This window comes from Carcharhinus amblyrhynchos, chromosome 26 (assembly GCF_965287045.1).
Source record: "Carcharhinus amblyrhynchos chromosome 26, sCarAmb.v2.hapA, whole genome shotgun sequence".
NCBI lineage: Eukaryota > Metazoa > Chordata > Chondrichthyes > Carcharhiniformes > Carcharhinidae > Carcharhinus > Carcharhinus amblyrhynchos.
In genome coordinates this window covers 23,631,200-23,651,770 of record NC_137349.1, presented here as the reverse complement: position 1 = coordinate 23,651,770, position 20,571 = coordinate 23,631,200, and the positions used below count along the sequence as shown (strand labels likewise).

General features: G+C 44.8%; 1 protein-coding gene across 1 annotated transcript in view; it reads left to right on the top strand.

Moving 5' to 3' along the window:
- The first annotated feature begins 983 nt into the window (after window positions 1-983).
- gba1 (glucosylceramidase beta 1) overlaps window positions 984-20,571 on the top strand; it is a 29,746-nt gene continuing 10,158 nt past the window's right edge. Inside the window, exons 1-10 of the mRNA XM_080213186.1 lie at window positions 984-1,159; window positions 1,332-1,437; window positions 5,043-5,234; window positions 7,871-8,017; window positions 9,490-9,623; window positions 10,830-11,002; window positions 13,304-13,541; window positions 14,432-14,656; window positions 16,654-16,817; window positions 18,299-18,415. Of these exons, the coding sequence (XP_080069312.1) occupies window positions 1,338-1,437; window positions 5,043-5,234; window positions 7,871-8,017; window positions 9,490-9,623; window positions 10,830-11,002; window positions 13,304-13,541; window positions 14,432-14,656; window positions 16,654-16,817; window positions 18,299-18,415 (1,490 nt within the window). The 5' untranslated portion in view covers window positions 984-1,159; window positions 1,332-1,337. The remainder of the gene's footprint in view (window positions 1,160-1,331; window positions 1,438-5,042; window positions 5,235-7,870; window positions 8,018-9,489; window positions 9,624-10,829; window positions 11,003-13,303; window positions 13,542-14,431; window positions 14,657-16,653; window positions 16,818-18,298; window positions 18,416-20,571) is intronic.

Sequence of the window (20,571 nt, the reverse complement as noted above, 5' to 3'; positions counted from 1 at the left end):
GTAAATTTGATAGTTAATTTCCTTTCCTGAAGGATTTTTTAATTCCAGATTTTTAATTGGAGTCAATGGGTCCCTAGATCCTACCCTAAGTTTCTGAATTCCTAGTCCATTAACAATATCATCATTTTAAACTCCTTGGGGAAGTGTTTACAAGTTCGAGACAACCTTGAACATTTTAGTAAACACTTAAATTTTTTTCTCTCATTTTAATTCATGAACTTTTTTTATTTAGAATTATTTCTTTCAAAGGGCTACCTATGCATATCTATTGATCTGTCCCTTAAACTCACTTGTCAGTTTACTTTAGCTGGCTTTGATTTCATGCTCTTCTAATTGCCCTTAAGTTTAGAATACTAACCTTGGAACCACTGTTCTTGCCCTCAAACTGATGTTGAATTTCAATCATAGCATGACAGCGGCCCAGCGGTGAGTGCGGCCGGGAAGCCACGGGTGAGCCTCGGCCTGCGACCCGGGGGTCGGGGAGGCGAACTACCCAGTGTGTGAGGGACCGCCGCGCAGTGTGAATGTGAGAGGCACCTCTTTCTCTCTTCCCCACCCCGTGCTGGCGGAGTTGGACAGTGGAATCCATGAGGTCCAAAAAGAAACCGAGCCGAACCCGCGGCCTCAAAGCAACGCACCTGCGTCACCTGCTGGGGGCCGGCACCCCATGTTGAGGGGAGGAGCCTGTCAATCAATCCCTATCACTGAGGGCGGTCCCACCGCGCGGGCAAGGAGTCTGTCAATCAAAGTCCGTCACCGGGGGGCGGGCGATACGCATCACGTGGTCTGCGGCTTCTGTCAGTCAATCCTAGTCACGTGGGGCCGAGTCGTGAGGCTCCGGGTTCGCTATTCGGTCAGCAAAAAAAAGTAAATTTTCACCGCGTCTGAGGGAGGGTCGGTGCTGAGGGAGTGTCGGGGCTGAGGGAGCGCCGCACTGAGGGAGGGTCGGGGCTGAGGGAGCGCCGCACTGAGGGAGGGTCGGGGCTGAGGGAGCGCCGCGCTGAGGGAGGGTCGGTGTAACTAGGAAATCGGGGATAATTTCCTGCTTCTCTTATCAGGTCTTTAATCCATCTGGACGGGGCACGTTTCAACATCCGGTTTGAAAGATATCATCAGATACACTGCGGCGCTCCCTCGGCACCAGAGCCTTTATTGACAGGTTAGTCTGTGAATTTCTGACTTGAGCAACACTTGAGTCAAAGCTTACACAGAAGTGAATGGAAATAAACGTTACATTGTCCAGAGTTACTCCAGGCAGTTTGCTGCATCTAAAAGTTTTAGAGTTGAACTTTTGTCTTTGATTTTTATCTTGTCATTTTCTGTTACCTCAGGACATTATGGTGCTGGAGAAATTGCCGGCAGTTTCCTCCTTTAGGATGTCAAGTTTCTGGATCTCTGTTTGTTTTTTCCCTTTCTGGACAGTCCTTCAAGTTTCAGGTAAAGAATGTTCAGTCTAAGTGGAGCAGACACTGACATTTCCAAAGGCGTGCGGGTTAGGTTGATTAGCCATGCTAAAATTGCCCCTGAGATGTATAGGTTAGAGGGATTAGTGGGTAAAATATGTAGGGATTTGGGGGTAGGGCCTGGGTGGGATTGTAGTCAGTGTTGACTCGATGGGCCGAATGGCCTCTTTCTGTACTGTAGGGTTTCTATGATAAATTTCCAAGACTGGCTGTGGGTCCTGAGTCTCGGTTGGCATCCTGACTGGAAGTGAAAGTCTGAAAGATTGATGTAAATCGCTGTGCATTTTGATGGAATTATTGCTCCACGTTGCAAAGCGATCGAGAGAATAAAGGTATTGAGAAGGGTGAGACATGAAGATTGAATCCATCGCAACTGATGCTGCTGAATGACACACTTCTCACCAGCAGGCCACAAAACCTGCTTTGGGAGGTGGCCCTACACAATGGGCACTGATTCTCAGCAATATACACTGTCCCATTCTGCTCTATGCAGAGAGAGTTTTGGACAGCTTGGTGGCACAGTGGTTAGCACTGCTGCCTCACAGCACCAGGGACCCAGGTTCGATTTCCGGCTTGGGTCACTGTCTGTGTGGAATTTGCACGTTCTTCCTGTGTCTGCATGGGTTTCCTCCAGGTGCTCCGGTTTCCTCCAACGGTCCAAAGACGTGCGGGTTAGGTTGATTGGCCATGCTAAATTGCCCTTAATGTCAGGGGGCAGGCTAAATATGTGTGGTTATGGGAATAGGGCCTTGGTGAGATTGTGGTTGGTGCGGACTCAATGGGCCAAATAGCTGCCTCCTGCACTTCTGTGGGGATTTACTGTACCTGCGACTCCTGCACACTTTCACAACTTCAAGCAGCCCATGTGGCCCTTGCGTTCCATTCTGTATCTTGGACGTGCCCTAGTGAGACCAGGAGTCAGTGGGGGGACTCCCTATCCAAGAGTTTAGACATTATTGGGAATTATGGACTCGGGCTCTTGGTAATCTTGCAGCCGGAGTGTGTGTGTGTGTGTTTTAGGATCTGGAGAATTCCTGCAGTGCAGAATGAGGCCATTTGGCTGGTTGTTGTGTCTGGAGACATTAATGTGGCAGAGTTGCATTGTTCTTTAAAGAAGATATTGATACAATATTAAGGAAAGATATTGGTGCAGTGTGGAATCTTGGCTGAGTTAAGAAATACAAAGGGGCAAAAACATTTATGGATGGTATACAGACCACCAAATTGCCGTGATAGTGTTGGGGATGGCATTAGACAGGAAGATGGAGATAATGTGTGATAAAGGAGCATCAGTAATTATGGATTACTTTAATCTGCCTATAGTTTGGGGAAATCCATCAAATTTGCAGTGCTCCACTAATTGTTTTAAAGTGGCCACAGATTGAGTGTTGGACCCTCCTCCTAGCTGGCTTTTATAAACCAAAAACGTTCTGCTATCATTAGTGGTTTGGGTGCAAAATGGTTTTCTCTCAATTCCTGAAGGGCTTTCTCCATGGGCTTTTCTGGCTGCACTAGGCTTCTTAATGGAGCAAATGTCTTACTTCCTATCGTGCTTAGGGAGACTGCTACCATCAAGTCGTCATCCGCTTTATTAACTTCTGATATGATCAGAAACGCGCTGTATATCGGGCAGCATGGTGGCACAGTGGTTAGCACTGCTGCCTCTCAGCGCCAGGGACCCAGGTTCGATTCCCAGCAGCATGGTGGCACAGTGGTTAGCACTGCTGCCTCAGTGCTAGGGACCAGTTCGATTTCCGGCTTGGGTCACTGCCTGTGTGGAGTCTGCACGTTCTCGTCGTGTCTGCGCGGGTTTTCTCCAGGTGCTCCAGTTTCCTCCCACAGTCCGAAAGACATGCTGGTTGGGTGCATTGGCCGTGCTAACTTCTTCCTCTGTACCTGAACAGGTGCTGGAGTGTGGCGACTGGAGGATTTTTACAGTGACTTAATTGCAGTGTGAACTTGTGACTAAGAAATAAACTTTATAATATTCAGCTCTCCATTCCTGCCAGTCGCATTTCAATAACTGCTCGCATCCAGAGTACCCTCATTCTGCGCTCTTTATGCTAGCCGCTCCTTCATAGGCTATGCTAGCAAGGCTCTCCCTACTTTTGCCATTGACTGCAGCTCGAGTCCCCTTGTGACTGCTTCCCACCAGGATTTTGGCGCTCCTAATTGAGTGTTTCCTCTCTCATTCTGGCCGTTGACTGTCGCTCAAGTCCCCTCATGGGCACTGCGGTAGGAAACATACCGGAGCACCTGGAGGAACCCCCACGTAGACACGGGAGAATGTGCAAACTCCACTCTCACCCAAGGTTGGAATTGAACTTGGGTCTCCTGCACTGAGTCAGTAGTGCTAGCCACCGGGCCACCCTAAGACGTTGAGAAACATTTTGAAGTTTGATCTATGAGATGAGTTCACATATAACAGCATAAAATAAATTTAGTTCTTTTGTTTAATAGGAATTTCATAAAACTTCTTGCAAAATTCTAGATTGTGACCAGCAGCTCAGAAGTCACATAATGGAGGTTTGGTATGCACGAGATGTAAAGTTGCCCTAACAATAGCAAAGTCCTTAGAATTGTGTAGGCAATATGCTGCATTATTACATACTGATTTCATGATACAAGCGTATTGAACATTCTCAAGGCATATACCATGTTTGTTCAGAAGTACAACTTTTTCTACTCTGCCCCAATCTCAGGAACACTCCCTTATTGCACACTGATATTATTCCCCAACAGTCATCCCAGGGCTTCTCAGGAGCGAGGTTCCCAAATGGAGGAAACATAGAAACATAGATAGGAGGAGGCCATTTAGCCCTTCAAACCTGCTCTGCCATTCATAACGATCATGGCTGATCATCTAATTCAATAGCCTAATCTTGCTTTTTCTCCATAACCTTTGATCCCATTCGCCCCACGTGCTATATCCAGCCGCCTCTTGAATGCATTCAATGTTTTGGCATCAACTACTTCCTGTGGTAATGAATTCCACAGGCTCATCACTCTCTGGATGAAGAAATGTCTCCTCATCTCCATCCTAAACGGTCTCCCCTGAATCCTCAGACTGTGACCCCTGATTCTGGACTCCCCTGGGAACATCCTCCCCGCATCTACCCTGTCTAGTCCTGTTAGAATTTTATAAGTCCCTGAGATTCCCCTCTCGTTCACCTGAACTCCAGTGAAAACAATCCTAACCTAGTCAATCTCTCCCCTTACATCAGTCCCGCCATCCCTGGAATCAGCCTGGTAAACCTTTGCTGCACTCCCTCGAGAGCAAGAACATCCTTCCTCAGAAAAGGAGACCAAAACTGCGCACAATACTGTAGATGTGGCTTCACCAAGGTCCTGTATAATTGAAACAACACATCCCTGCTCCTGCAATCGGAACTCGAGTAAATTTTATGCCGTCTGCCTATTGCCATTCACAACTGTAAAACTTGTTGAAAAATAGCTGAGAGTCACGAAACTGAGGACAAGTCGTCTCTGGAACTATTACCACACTCGGAGTTAGTACCTTCAGGAGAGTAAAGTTGGGGTTGAAAGCTGTTGTAATAGTCTTTTTCTTGCTTTTTTTAGCTGGTGAACCATGTGATGCCCGAAGTTTTGGAGGAACGTCAGTGGTTTGTGTGTGCAATGCGACATATTGCGACACAGTGGACCCGTTGGTGATACCAAAGAAAGGCTATTTCCTTCTGTACGAAACCAACAAGGCTGGCAAAAGGCTTGAGAACAAAACAGGAAAAATCCTGACAAAAAGCAAACAAAAAGGTAATTTTGCCGTTGCCACTTTAAAAAAATTCTTTCCAGTGTTTGCTGGTATTTGTTGCCCATTCCTAATTGCCGTTGAGGATATGATGGTGAGCTGCCATCTTGAACCACTGCAGTATTCACTAAGCTTCAGTTAAAGCTTCACAATCTAAAGCAATAATTAGCTGAAGTAAAGCATATTTGAATGTCTTTGTTCAGTTCACAAAACCAACACACAAGTGGCCACTGTGCACCAAAGCTCTGCAGCCTTTAACAAGATCGACAACATTATTCTCTTCCAATGTCACTTGTACGCTGTCCAGCAGAGAGAAACTTCCACCGCTATAACATGGGAAAGGCAGGCAATCACTTGTGAAGGTTAGAGCAAGCTCAAGGGGCTGAGTGGCCTACACGTGCTCCTAAATCGTATGTGAAATGCAGTGATGTGAATGCGTGGAAAGAATGGTGTGAAAGTTTCTGCCTTCACTTGATTCCACGTTCCTGTCCAATTTAACTGGAAACTCTGCTGCAGTGGTTCCTGTCCCTGCAGTGTTCTCTCTGGAGTCTCCCCCCTCAATTCTCCTGTTTGTGTGGAGCTTGATATTATCTGTGGATATTGAATTCTACTTCACCAACACATACCTTTAGATCCCGTTACTTACTGATTTGTCAGCGCTGGTTTGACATTGAGGATTAGATTTTTTTATTCTTTTACAGGATATGGGCATTGCCTTCTCAGCCAGTGCATATTGCCTTTTCCTAATTGTCTTTGAGAAGATGGTGATGAGCTGCCGCCTTGATCTGCTATCGATACATCCACAGTGCTGCTTGGGGAGAAGTTGCAAGATTTTGGTTGGACATATTTCCAAGTCAGGATGGTGTGTGGCTTGATGGGCAACTTGTGGGTGATGCATCTGCTGTTCTTTCAGGTGCTAAAATTAGGAAAGTGTTGTTAACGAAGCTTTGGCGAGTAGCTGCAGGAGATGGTAACACTGTAGCTACAGTGCATCAGTGCTGGAGGGAGTGACTGTTGGAAGATGGTAGATGGTTTAATTCTATAAATAGTAAAGCATTCTATAACTTTGCAGGCCTCCCAGACTGGACAGCATTAACTGCCTGAATCAGGGATCTCGTATTCTAACAGAACCACTTTGTAGACCTTATTAAAGTCATTGCAGTTAGCAGACAGGAAACAGTGAGTAGGAATAAATGGGTATTTTCTTGAAGTGACAGGCAGTGACTAGTGGGTCCCAAAGTGATCAGTGTTTGTGCCCCAAACTGTTCACAAAATACATCATGATTTGAATGAGGGAACTAAAAATAATCACAAGCTTGCTGACGACAAGAAACTTGGTGGGAATGTGAGAGGTTAGAAGGATGTTTAAAGGCTTCAGGATTTGGACAAGTTGAGTGAGTTGGCAAATACATGGCGAATATGAAGTTATCCACTTTGGATGGAGAAGCAGAATGTTATAAAATGGTGATAGATTGGGAAATTTTAATGTGAAAAGGGACTGGAGTGTCCTTGTACACAGTAAGAAGCCTCATGACACCAGGTTAAAGTCCAACCTGTTTATTTGGTAGCATGAGCTTTCAGTGTCCCTCCTTCATCAGGTGAGTGGGAGTTGTGTTCACAGACAGGCATATAACAGACACAAACTCAATTTGCAAAATAATGGTTGGAATGCAAGTCTTTACAGGTAATCAAGTCTTAAAGTTACAGACAGTGTGAGTGGAGAGAGGGTTAAGCACAGGTTAAAGAGATGTGTATTGTCTCCAGCCAGGACAGTTAGTGAGATTTTGCAAGCCCAGGCAAGTCGTGAGGGTCCCAGATAGTGCGTCATGAACCCGTGATCCCAGTTGAGGCCATCCTCGTACGTGTGGAACTTGGCTATCGGTCCAGTCACTGAAAGCAACCAGGCAGGTCCAGCAAGCAGTTGGGAAGGCAAATAGTATGTTGCTGTTTATTGCAAGAGCACTTGAGAACAGGAGCTTAATACAGCTCTACAGGACCTTGGTGAGACTACACCTGGAGTACTGTGTGCAGTTTTGGTCCCCTGATCTCAAAAGGGATGCACTTGCCTTCGATGAACTGCGTCAAAGGTTCACTAGACTGATTCCTGAGATGGCTGGATTGCTGCTTGAGGAGCGATTGGGTCAACTGGCCCTGTATGCACTGGAATTTAGAAGACTGAGAAGGGATCTAATTGAAAGGTATAAAATTCTGACAGGGCTGGACAGACTGGATGCAGGAATGTTGTTTCTTTTGACTGGAGGAATTCTAGAACAAGGGAACATGGCCTCAGGACAAGGGGGCTCTGCCAGTTGGGACTGAGATGAGGAGAAACCTCTTCACTCAGAGGGTGGTAGATCTGTGTAATTTTCTACCACAGAAGATGTATTGGAGAAGGAAATGGAATGACTTATAGACTGTAAAGATGGTATGGGAAGGGCACAGGAGTATGCTGTTGAGATGGTGGATCAGCCATAATCAGATTGAATGCTGGAGCGGAGCAGAAGGGCTGAATAGCCTACAACCCCTATTTACTCGACCATCGTTTTATAAAAACACAGAAACAAAGTTTAAAAATTGCTGAGGTTTACTTGAAATCCATCTCCGTATTTTCTGTCCCTCTAATGATTGCTGGTTTTCCTAGGTTTGCAACTGCTGTTTGATGTGAAGAAGACATACCAGCGGATAAAAGGATTTGGTGGTGCAGTAACTGATGCTGCGGCCATTAACATTCAGTCCCTGTCGGCTAGAGCCCAGGAAAATCTCCTCCGATCTTACTTCTCTGAAGAAGGTTTGTTTGAAACAGAATTAAAACTTTACCATGCTGCAGTGCAACCAATATCATAACCATTCAATTGTATGATTATATACTCGGTGTTCAAACCTCATGTTCCCTGTCGTAATAAGACCATTTTTCAAACTGGAAGTCTGTGACCAGCAGTATGCCTCAGGGATCAGTGCTCGACCCACTGTTACTTGTAATTTATATTAATGATTTGGATGAGAATATGGGAGGCATGGTTAGTAAGTTTGCAGATGACACCAAGATTGGTGATACAGTGGACAGTGAAGAAAGTTCTCTCCAATTGCAACAGGATCTTGATCAATTGGGCCAGTGGGCTGACAAATGGCAGATGGAGTTTAATTCAGACAAATGTGATGCGTTTTGATAGATTGAACCAGGGCAGGATTTGCTCAGTTAATGATAAGGTGTTGGCGAGAATTACAGAACAACGAGATCTAGGGGTACATGTTCATAGCTCCTTGAAAGTGGAGTCATAGGTGGACAAAGTGTGAAGAAGGCATTCGGCATGCTTGGTTTCATCGGTTAGAACATTGAATACCGAAGTTGGGATGTCTTGTTGAAGTTGTACAAGACATTGGTAAGGTCACACTTGGAATAGTGTGTACAATTCTGGTCACCCTATTATAGAAAGGATATTATTAAACTGGAAAGAGTGCAGAAAAGATTTATTTGGATGCTACCAGGACTTGATGGTTTGAGTTATAAGGAGAGGTTGGATAGACTGGGATTTTTTTTCTCTGGAATGTAGGAGGTTGAAGGATGACCTTATAGTGGTCTACAAAATAAGAGGGGCACAGATCAGCTAGATGGTCAATATCTTTTCCCAAAGGTAGGGAAGTCTAAAACTAGAGGGCATAGGATTAAGGTGAGAGGGGAGAGATACAAAAGTGTCCAGAAGGGCAATTTTTTCACAGTGTGGTGAGTGTCTGGAACAAGTTGCCAGAGGCAGTAGTAGAGGCAGGTACAACTCTGTCTTTTAAAAAGCATTTAGGTAGTTATATGGGTATGATGGGCATAGAGGCATATGGGCCAAATGTGGGCAATTGGGATTAGCTTAGGGGTTTAAAAAAATGGGTGGCAGGGACAAGTTGGGCCGAAGGGCCTGTTGCCATGTTGTAAATCTCTGACTCTATAAGCTGTAGGAGCAGATGCAGGCCATTCAACCCATCCAGTGTTTTCTACCGTTCAGTGAGGTCATGACTGAGCTAATATGATAATTCTCAATTCCACTTTCCCGCTTTTCCCCATAACCCTTGATCTCCTTTCTGATTTAAAAATCTGTCTACCACAGCCTTGAACATACTCAACGATCCAGCTCTACAGTCTTCTGTGGTAAAGAATCCCACAGATTCCACACCCTCTGAGAAGAAATTCTTCCCTATTGTGGCCTAGTTTATAGGAAAGCTGTGGTCTGGAAACACTGACATTTTTAATGTTCCCAATTTTCCAAAATGCAGGAATTGAGTACAATATTATTCGTGTGCCTATGGCGAGCTGTGATTTCTCAACACGTCTGTACACATACGATGACCATCCTGGAGACCTGGATCTGAAACACTTCAGTTTGACTGAGGAAGATAGCAAAATGAAGGTACAAGGCTTCATTTCCTTTGGAGATTAAAATGGGGAAATGAGACTAGGCTTGACATTTGGGAATGGGGAGTGGCAATCAGTGCTGTGAAAACCCAGGGCAGAAACTCCAAGGCATTTTATGAAGTCATAGACCATAAGTATTGAATTCCATGCCTCAGGGTAAGCATGAGATGTTTTACTTCAGATATGATTCAAATGACTCACTAGGAAGCTTTTATCAAACAAAGTATGTTTAAGAAAACAGTTAACATACAATAAGCAAATTAGCAATAGCTTTTACCAGTTACAAAAAAAAAACACAACCACAACATTGTATAAACCTTAACGGCTAAGAATGCTGTTCCACCACAAATGTCTACCTCCAGGCTTAGCCCAGAAAGGAAGTATGCTCAGATGATGCTGGACTTTGCAGCTTTGCAACACCTGTTGTGAATCAGTGCTTTGGATGCAGAATTGAAATTCTGACTTCTCCATCCTGTAACTCCCAGCACACCTCTCGGTAGAGATGGAGCTGTGCTTGCCTCTGTCTTCCAGCTTGCAAACGGCTGACAGCAAATTTTTCACTCTGGGGAAACAAGAAAGATTGCTTCCAGCCTCCAGTCCAAACAGCCAAACTTAAAGTAACTCTTGGATTTTCCCTGTGTTTAAAAAGAACTGTTTACCTGACCTGTCAATCGTTCTTTCCCCCAATAATCCATAACGCTGCGGGACATGGCGTGAGGTGCAGAATAAAAATAAACACAGTAAATGCCTTCAACAACAATAAAAGGACATCAGCTCGGTGCCAATAAAATGAAAAAACAGACCTGCTTACAAACTGTAGAGAACCTGATTAAAAATACATTTCTTGAAGGCATAGTAGCGCCACAGTGTGTTACTCACCTGTTCCTGTTAGCAACCCTTCCCGGCTCCCAGTCCTCCACACTCTGTCATGCTCATCCACCTTCCATGCCTCACCCCTCAATGCCACAACTCTACAGTTCCTCTTCCTTGATCCCCTTCCTTCAGCACCTCCTTCTGTCATTCCGTTACTCCTTCTTTGATCTTACCCCACTCTTCCCCTTTCCCTTTTCCATGTGCTATCCCTTCTACCCCCTGCCGCTTATAAATTTAAACACCCCAAAGAGTGCCTTTAAAATGACCCCATGCACGGTGGATTCAATCCACTCTCATTTTAATTTGTTTTTTGTTCCCCTCTATCTAGATCCCAATAATGCAGGCAGCTAAAGCACTGTCCAAACGCCCCTTGTCCTTGTTCGCCAGCCCGTGGACTGCTCCACCCTGGATGAAAACAAGCGATTCAATGATTGGGAAGGGGACTTTGAAGGGAAATCCTGGGGGACAATACTACAAGTCGTGGGCAAAATACTTCATCAGGTGAGAGATACACAGTGTGATTCGGTCAGCACCCTCTCCCCTGAAGATGCACAGGGACAAACAGGCTTGTGTGTCTTTCAGTTCCTGATGGAGATGCACCTGCCCCCCCCTTCTAAGCTAAACTGTGATCCTGTTAGCGTCCATCGTTCCGTCTTATGTAATTCTGTTCTTTAAGATTAATGTTTAACTTGCTGGAATTTTTGAGGGCTTAACAAAAAGGATGAAAGAGTATAATTGGCCTTTCAGGAGGCATTTGTTACAGTGCCAAACTACTTGTGAGGAAAGTCATAGCACATTGAATAAAAGAGACAGTGTCAAAATTGGCTGATTAATAGGCAGCAGGGAATAATAGTCAGTGGATACTTTTTAAGCTGGGAGAAGGTTTTCAGTGCTCACCAAGGGTCGGTATTTGACTTTTCTGATATAAATTTATGATCTGGATCTTAAGGATTGTAAGCTGTGACGAGGTCAGTGTCAAACTTGCAAAGGGCAGATGATTTGGTGGAGTGGACAGCTGGTGGCAGATAAAGTTCAATGCAGAGAATTGCGAGGTGATATATTTTTGTCAGAAGATCATGGAGAGACGATATGAAAAAGGGGTAAAATTCTATAAGGGGCGCGGGAGCTGAGGCAGTTGGGTGTAAATGTACATAGATCATTGAAGTGGCAGGGCAGGTGGAGATGGCAGTTAATAAAGTGCAGAGTATTCTGGGATTTACTAATAGGAGCATACAAGAGCAAAGGAGGTAATGCTGAACTTATACAACACACTAGTTAGACCTCAGCTGGAATGTTGTGTACAGTTCTGGGTGCCATATTATTGGAAGGATATGAATGCATTGGAGAATGTGCAGAAGAGGTTTACAAGAATGGTTCCAGGGATGAGAAACTTCAGTTGTGAGGGTAGTTGAGAGGATGGGAAGGTTCTCCTGGAAGGGGAGAAAGAAGAGTTTTGATACTGGTATTGAAAATCGTGAGGTGTTTGGAAAGAGTAGATCGGGAGAGGCTGCTCATCAGAGGATCAAGGATGAGGGCATGGATTTAAGGTGATATGTAAAAGAAGCAAACATGAGGTGAGGAACGTTCATGAGGCGAGTGGTTTGGATCTGAAATGTTCTTTCTGTAAGTGTGGTGGAGGCAGCTTCAACCAGGGCACTCGTGAGGGTATGAGATGATAACTTGAATAGAAACAGTGCAGAGGATGCAGTAAAATGTCACTAAGTCTCGATGCTCGTTTGGAGAGCTGGTGCAGACATGATGGGCCTCATAGTCTCGATGCTCGTTTGGAGAGCTGGTGCAGACATGATGGGCCTCATGGCCTCCTGTACACCTTAAATGCTGAATTTAAAAGAAAACATGCAGGTCAGAAAAGCCCCATGCAATTTTTCCTGCCCTGTTCTGGCCTCTGATCTGGGCTTTTCTTGAAACTGAATTCATGAGAAGTCATCCATTTCTCACCAAGTGGGAATATAAGGAATGACTTTGTTATTGATCAGGAGAACTGATCTTTGGGAAGGCGGCCTTCATGACAATGCAGAGTCGCTGAGCAGATACTGATAGCCAAGTTTCATGTACATGAGGACGGCCTCAACCGGCATCACGGGTTCATGTCACACTATCTGTAACCCCCCACGACTTGCCTGGGCTTGCAAAATTTCACTAACTGTCCTGGCTGAAGACAATACACATCTCTTTAACCTATGCTTAATCCTCTCTCCACTCTCATTGTCTGTCAGTACCTTTAAGGCTTGATTATCTGTTAAGATTCATATTCCAACCATTACCTTGTAAATTGAATTTGTGTCTTTATATGCCCTGTTTGTGAACAAAACTCCCACTCATCTGATGAAGGGACAATGCTCCGAAAGCTTGTGGCTTGTGCTACCAAATAAACCTATTGGACCTTAACCTGGTGTTGTGAGACTTCTTATTTTGTTTTTGAGCATAGTTCTCTATATTCTCATCTCTTTGACATATTATCTCCTATTTCCACAAGTTCTGTTTCATTTGCAGGAGATTTAATTTTTCAACCTGTTCCCTCCATTAAACTCTCCCCATCCCATTCATGACCCCAGCACGTCAGTGATGTGGAACGCCACACAACGTCGCACAGTGGATTTTCCACGTTCGAGTTTCTAATCTCAGCTGTCAGATTTGAATTATCAATCCAAGGTGTGAAAGGGAACGATTTAGGTGTACACTTTAAAATGTATTCTTGTCAAGGAATTCAGCTGATAACCAGTTTATGTTGTTGTCTCTTTCCCATCCACCTTGTTTCACAGTTGGGTTCCCTCTTTCCAGGTTTCTGGATGAATATGCAAAACACAACCTCACTTTCTGGGCACTGACAACACAGAATGAACCCACTACGGGGATGGTAACCAACTACAGCTTCCAGTGCATGGGGTTCACAGCCGAGATGCAGCGAGACTTCATTGCGCTTGACCTGGGACCTGCATTACAGAACAGTACTCACAAGGACGTGCAGCTCATGATCCTCGATGACCAGAGAATCTTATTACCATCCTGGGCAAAAGTGGTGAGTGTGATTTGAGATTAAGTCTCATAATGACAGTGACATTTAATTAGGAAAAATCAGTTCTTTGTGGGTAACCGGATGACGAATAGTAGGGCATTTGTTTTGAGAGATATTTCTTAAAACATTGGAATAGGAGTAGGAGAACATTTGGCCCATTGAGCCCATTCTGTGGCTGATTTTGGGCTTCGCACCTACTCCCCATTTCCTTCAATTCTCTGAGACATCAAAAATCTGTCTCTTCCCACCCAGACTTAATGTTTTCACAGATGGAGCATCCACAACTGTTGTATGGAAAATCCCAAAGATTCGCAACCCTCACCTCTGTCTGAAATGATCAGCCCCCTTGTTTCGAAACTTTGTCCCCGTGCTTTAGATTCACCAAGCAATGGAAACAATCTCTCAGCGTCCACCCTGTTAAGACCCTTTGGAATTCTGTAGGTTAGAATGATATCGCATCTCATTCTTCTATCTGTAAGTGCTGAAATTTACCAACAAATCTGTTTTGTAATTCAGATTCCTGTGGAACTCACACCTGTGGGGCACCTATTCAATACTGTTACAGAACAGAGTCTGAGGGGGAGGAGTGTGTGTGTCGGGGTTAAGGAGAGGGATTGCCAAGAGTAGCTGTTGGGAAAAAGTGTGTGGGTTGGACATTGAGGCGGAAGAGCGGGGAGAAGACAGGAGACCCAGGAGAAGGACTGAGCGGGTGAGAAAAGGCTGGATAGGAGCGTTGTCAAACAAGCCCCTGGCGTGTGCTTCCTCCTGATTTCCTGTCGAACAGTGGGTGAAAAGCAAGACCGTGTACATGCACTCTGTACAGCCTGCCCTACAGTGGATATAACCGAGGATTAACCACACAGGTACTGAAACATCTTCCTCTATACTGTCAGGTTCTGGACAATGTGCATGTAGCTCGGTATGTGCACGGCATTGCAGTGCACTGGTACGTCGATATGCTGATACCTGCTGATAAAACTCTGGGTGCCACACACCATCTTTTCCCAGAATACTACCTTTTTTCCACTGAGGCCTGCACCGGATCCATGCCATGGGAACACACAGTCAAACTGGGAAGTTGGGAACGAGGTGCCATGTACAGCCACGACATCATTCAGGTGAGGGGGCAAGAGGGCGTGCGCAACTGAATGGAAATAAGTTCTAACAATCTGAGCTCTGAATCCCACCATGTGGATCCTCCAAACAGTGATAGCGGGATTCTGGTACATGTTCCACTATTAGTTTGGTGTTGAATTTGTGATATCTGTGTGCGATCTTAATGGGGATAATTCTAAGTTTAGGGTGGCACAGTGGTTAGCACTGTGGACCTGGATTGATTCCCGACTTGGGTCACTGTCTGTGCGGAGTCTGCACGTTCTCCCCATGTCTGCGTGGGTTTCCTCCGGGTGCTACGGTTTCCTCACAGTCTGAGAGATGTGCTGGTTCGGCCGTGCTAAATTCTCCCTCAATTCTCCCCTGAACTGGTGCCGGAGTGTGGCGAATAGGGGATTTTCACAGTAATTTCATTGCAGTGTTAATGTAAGCATACTCGTGGCACTAATAAATAAAGTTTACAAAGGTATTACTACTTCTCCTGGTGCCTCCTAGTATCTGGTTAACAATGGCATTAACAGGCTGCTCAGTTAACCTCAGCGTTACCAGTCAATGGAGAATGAAATATGGAGTATAGTATGATCAAAAGTAGTCAGCGCGGCTTTGTGAAAGGCAGATCGTGTCTTACGTGCCTGGTTGAGTTTTTTGAAAACGTGAATAAACGCATTGACGAAGGAAGAGCGGTGGATGTGGTTTATTTGGACTTCAGCAAGGCATTCGATAAGGTCTCCCTTGCAAGGCTTATTGAGAAAGTGAGGGGGCATGGGATCCAAGGGGACATTGCTTTGTGGATCCAGAACTGGCATGCCCACAGAAGGCAGAGATTGGTTGTAGATGGGTCGTTTTCTGCATGAGGTCAGTCACCAGTGGAGTGCCCCAGGGATCTGTTCGGGGACCCTTGCTGTGTGTGATTTTTATAAATGACCTGGATGAGGAAGTGGAGGGCTGGGTTGGTGAGTTTGCTGGTGACACGAAGGTTGGAGTTGTGTATAGTTTGGAGGGATGTCAGAAGTTGCAGCGTGACAGATAGGATGCAAGACTGGGCGAAGAAGTGGCAGATGGACTTCAACCTGGATAAATGTGTAGTGGTACGTTTTGGCAGGACCAATGGGATGAAGGAATATAATATTAAGGGTAAGACTCTTAGCCGTGTGGAAGATCAGAAGGCTCTTGGGGTCCGGGTTCATAGGACTCTCAAAGCAGCTTCGCAGGTAGAGGATGTGGTTAAGAAGGCGTATGGTGTACTGGCCTCCTTCAATCAAGGAATTGAGATTAGGAGTCGGGAGATAATGCTGCAGCTTTATAAGACCCTGGTCAGACCCCACTTGGAGTACTATGCGCAGTTCTGGTCACCTCATTACAGGAAGGATGTGGAAGCCACTGAAAGGGTGCAGAGGAGATTTACAAGGATGTTGCCTGGATTGGGTGATGTGCCTTATGAGGATAGGTTGAGAGAGCTTGGTCTTTTCTCCTTGGAGAGACGAAGGATGAGAGGTGACCTGATAGAAGTGTATAAGATGATGAGAGGTATTGATCAAGTGGATTCTCAGAGGCTTTTCCCCAGGGCTGAAATGGCTGCCACAAGAGGACACGTGTTTAAGGTGCTGGGGAGTTGGTACAGAGGAGATGTCTGGGGTAAGTTTTTCACTGAAGGTGGTGGGTGAGTGGAATTGGCTGCCATTGGTGGTGGTGGAGGTAAATTCAATAGGGTCTTTTAAGAGACTTCTGGATGAGTACATGGGACTTGATAGGATTGAGGGTTATAGGTAAGTCTAGTAGGTAGAGATATGATCAGTGCAACTTGTGGGCCGAAGGGCCTGTTTGTGCTGTAGTTTTTCTATGATTCTATGAAACCTCCTTCCTGCTTGTTAGACAGAGTATCATTATAGAGATAGGTGGGTGAAGCTGACACACAGTAAAGCTGCTTCTGGGAAATACTAAGTGGGGAAGTAGACCAAGGTGTAAAATGCTAATCATTTGTTGTTTCTAACACATGTTCCAGGATATGAATTACTTTGTAACTGGTTGGACAGATTGGAATATTGCCTTGGACTTACAAGGTGGCCCTAACTGGGTGAAAAACTTTGCTGATAGCCCTGTCATTGTGAACAGTAGTCAGGATGCCTTCTACAAACAGCCTATGTTTTACCACGTGGCGCACTTCAGGTAAGAGTAACAAGTTGGAATGTCTTGTTGAAGTTGTACAAGACATTGGTAAGGCCACACTTGGAATACTGTGAGCAGTTCTGGTCACCCTATTTTCGAAAGGATATTATTAAACTAAAAAGAGTGCAGAAAAGAACTACTAGGATGCTACCGGGACTTGATGGTTTGAGTTATAAGGAGAGACTGGATAGACTGGGACTTTTTTCTCTGGCGTGTAGGAGGCTGAGGGATAATCTTATAGAGGTCTATAAAATAATGAGGTGCACAGATCAACTCGATAGTCAATATCTTTTCCCAAAGATAGGGGAGTCTGAAATTGGAGGTTATAAGTTTAAGGTGAGCGGGGAGAGATACAAAAGGGTCCAGAGGGGCAAGTTTTTCACAGAGGGTGGTGAGTGTCTGGAACAAGCTGTCAGAGGTAGTAGAGGTAGGTACAATTTTGTCTTTTTAAAAGCATTTAGATAGTTACATGGGAACAATGAGTATAGAGGGGTATGGGCCAAATGTGGGCAATCGGGATTACCTGAGGGGCTTTTTTAAAAAAAAAGGGCAGCATAGACAAGTTGGGCCACTGGGCCTGTTTCCATGCTGTAAACCCCTATGACTCTTAAGAGCTATTTGTCTTACACTTGGTATAATTTCCCAGTGGGTGTTTTTTGTAGAAATCAAAGATTAGGCATATTGGATATCAAATAAAACGAGGTGAACGTTTCCTGCTGTTACCGATATTCAAACACTGTTCAGTGTGACATGACTTTATACTGAGAATATGTTCCATCCCCCTGCCCCCCCGGCACAATGGTTAGCACAGCTGCCTGAAAGCACCAGACATCTGGGTTCAATTCCAACCTTGGGTGACTGCTGTATGAAGTTGGCACTTTCTCCTCACGTCTGCATGGGTTTCCTCTGGGTGCTCCGATTTCCTCCCACACTCCAAAGATGTGCTGGTTCGGTGGATTGGCCATGCTAAATTGTCCCTTGGTGTACCAACGTGTGTAGGCTAAGGGAACAAGCAGGATAAATACGTGAGATTACGGGGATAGGGCCTGGGTTAAGATGCTCTGTCAGGGTCGATGCAGACTTGATGGGCTGAATGGCCCCCTTCTGCACTGTTGGGATTCTATGAAGGTTGCAGCAATAACCTGTTACTGCTAGGCAGAGAATCTTAACCTGCCAGATAACTGATTTAAGAGTTGAAACACTCTCATTTATTGTCACTTCTGGCTTTGCAGAAATTTCTTATTATTTGCGTGTCTGGAATGTACAGTCTGTCTGACTCAGTCAGACCTTCTAACTGGCAGAAGTGAATCTTGTGGGGAAAATACCAGCCACCTGTTGTTTAGGTTGACATTGAAGAAGACGTTAAGAAGGGCAATGACTGGTTATCACTTTATCTTGTTCCCTTTCACTCGGGTCAAAGTTGGTCTTTTGTGGGATTTGGATGGTGTTAATGCTGTTCAGATGTTTTCCTTCCTCCGCAGTAAGTTTATTCCTGAGGATTCTCTGCGTGTTGGACTTGATCCCAGTGCTGTGACTAAATTGGAAACTGTGGCTTTTCTCCGCCCGGATGGGATTGCAGTTGTCAATGTCCTGAACTGGTGAGAAGCAGCTGTTACCATGACTCTGTGAGAAAGAGTTGGACATTTTCATGAGGCTGTTCAGTCCATCTAGTCCACGTGTAGTCTGTAGACCAATTGAGCTCTATCCCTGTAGCTCTGCAACCCTATTTCCCTCAAGTATCTGTCCTATTTCTTTCTGAAATCATGATTTCACCATCCTGATTGGCAGGGAGTTCCAGCTCATTATCACCCGCTGCTTAATAAAAATTTATCTCTCATATCCCCCTTTCTTTCCCAAAACTTTAACCCTATTAGTTGAACTTTCAGTTGAGGGGAATAGCTTTTCCTTGTCTTTTTTTTTTTCTAAACAGATCATAATCTTGAACACCTCTATCAAGACTCTTGTCAATTTCCAACAACTCAGTTTTTTCTAACCTAATCTTGCAGGTAAAATCTCTCAACCCAATGGAATCATTCTGGTAAATCTCTCTGCACCCTCTCAAGGGCATTCACAGTGTGGTGACCAGAACTGATCACCATAGCTTGATAAAAGTTCAGTACAACTGTCCTGCTTTTTACTCTATAGCCTATTTATGAGATCCTATATGCTTTGCAAATCTCTCTCAGTATGTCCTGTCACTTTCAATGCTGTTTACACATCAGTCTGCAGGTTGCTGTGCACACTCTAGTGCTATTAACTTTTATCTTTCAGTTCCCTTTCCCTTCTGCCAAAATGCAGTATCTCTCTGTTAAATTCCATCTGTCAGTTGTCTATCTTGTGGACAGCACAGTGGTTAGCACTGCTGCTTCACAGCCCCAGGGACCTGGGTTTCATTCCGGCTTGGGTCTCTGCCTGTGTGATTTGCACATTCTCCTTGTGTCTGCATGGGTTTTCTCTGGGTGCCCCATTTTCTTCCCACAGTCCAAAGACGTGTGGGTTAGGTTGATTGGCCGTGCTAAAATTGCCCCTTCGTGTCCTGAGATGCAGAGATTAGAAGAATTTGTGGGTAAATATGTAGGGATATGGGAGTAGGGCCTGGGTGGGATTGTGGTCGGTGCAGACTCAATGGGCTGAATGGCCTCTTTCTGTACTGTTGGCTTTCTGTGATTCTACGATCTACTCAGCTAGTGGGCTGGTATCATCCTGACTATCTGCCACAAATCCAAATTTGGTATCAACAAATTTTACTTTGTTTTTTGATGTCCAAGACAGTTGTTGTATCTGAAAAAAAGATGTAGGCCTAGCATTGAACCTTGGGGAACACCACCATCTACCATCCTCCAGTCTGAAAAATAACCCTTTTTTTCTCCTACCCAGTTTTCTGTCCTTCAGACGATTTTTAAAATCCAAACTGACAGAAGACATATGATTCCATGATCCTCAATTTTGTAAACCAGTTTATTCCTTGAATGAGGGTATCTGTCGCTGTCCAATCCTCTGGCACCTCCCTTGTTTCTGGGGAAGATAGTAAGATGGACAAGCCCTTCCATGATCTCTACCGCTACACTTTCCAAGCAGGTGACTTATCACCTATCCATACTTTCCAGTACCTCCTGCCTAGGAATTTTCACTCCATCCAAATCCTCTGAACTCAACTCATATTGATACTTTCATCAACATTTTTATTGTCTGCAGTAAATACTGATATAAAGTATTCTAGCTCTGCCCTTTGTCTCAAGTAAATATTATCTCTGTTCCTAATTGGACCCATCCCACCTTTAATAATTGTTAGTAATCATGTGCCTGGAGAAGAATTATGGATTCTATTTTGTTTAATTCTCATTCTCCTTTTATCGGTCATTTTCATCCTCTCCTCCCCTCCCCTCATCTTGCTACATTGGCCTGATCGGTTGAAAAATCAGCTTTACATGCGGCATACATGTGTTCCTTATTTCATCGTCATCTCTATTTCTGTTGCCATCCAGGAATCCTACCCTTAGTTGCTCCCCCCCACCCTTCCTTGACTATCATAGAATCCCTGTGCAGAATGGAGGCCATTTGGCCCATTGAGTCTGCACCAACTCTCCGAAAGAGCATTTCATCCAGGCCCCTTTTACAAAATATTTGGATGGGCATTGTAACATTCAAAGATATGGGACAAGTGCAGGGAAAAGGGATTAAGCGCACCTTGAGTGGTAGTTGTTATTGCTGCAGACTCAATGGCCGAAGGGCCTTTTCTGTGCTGTAAGACTCT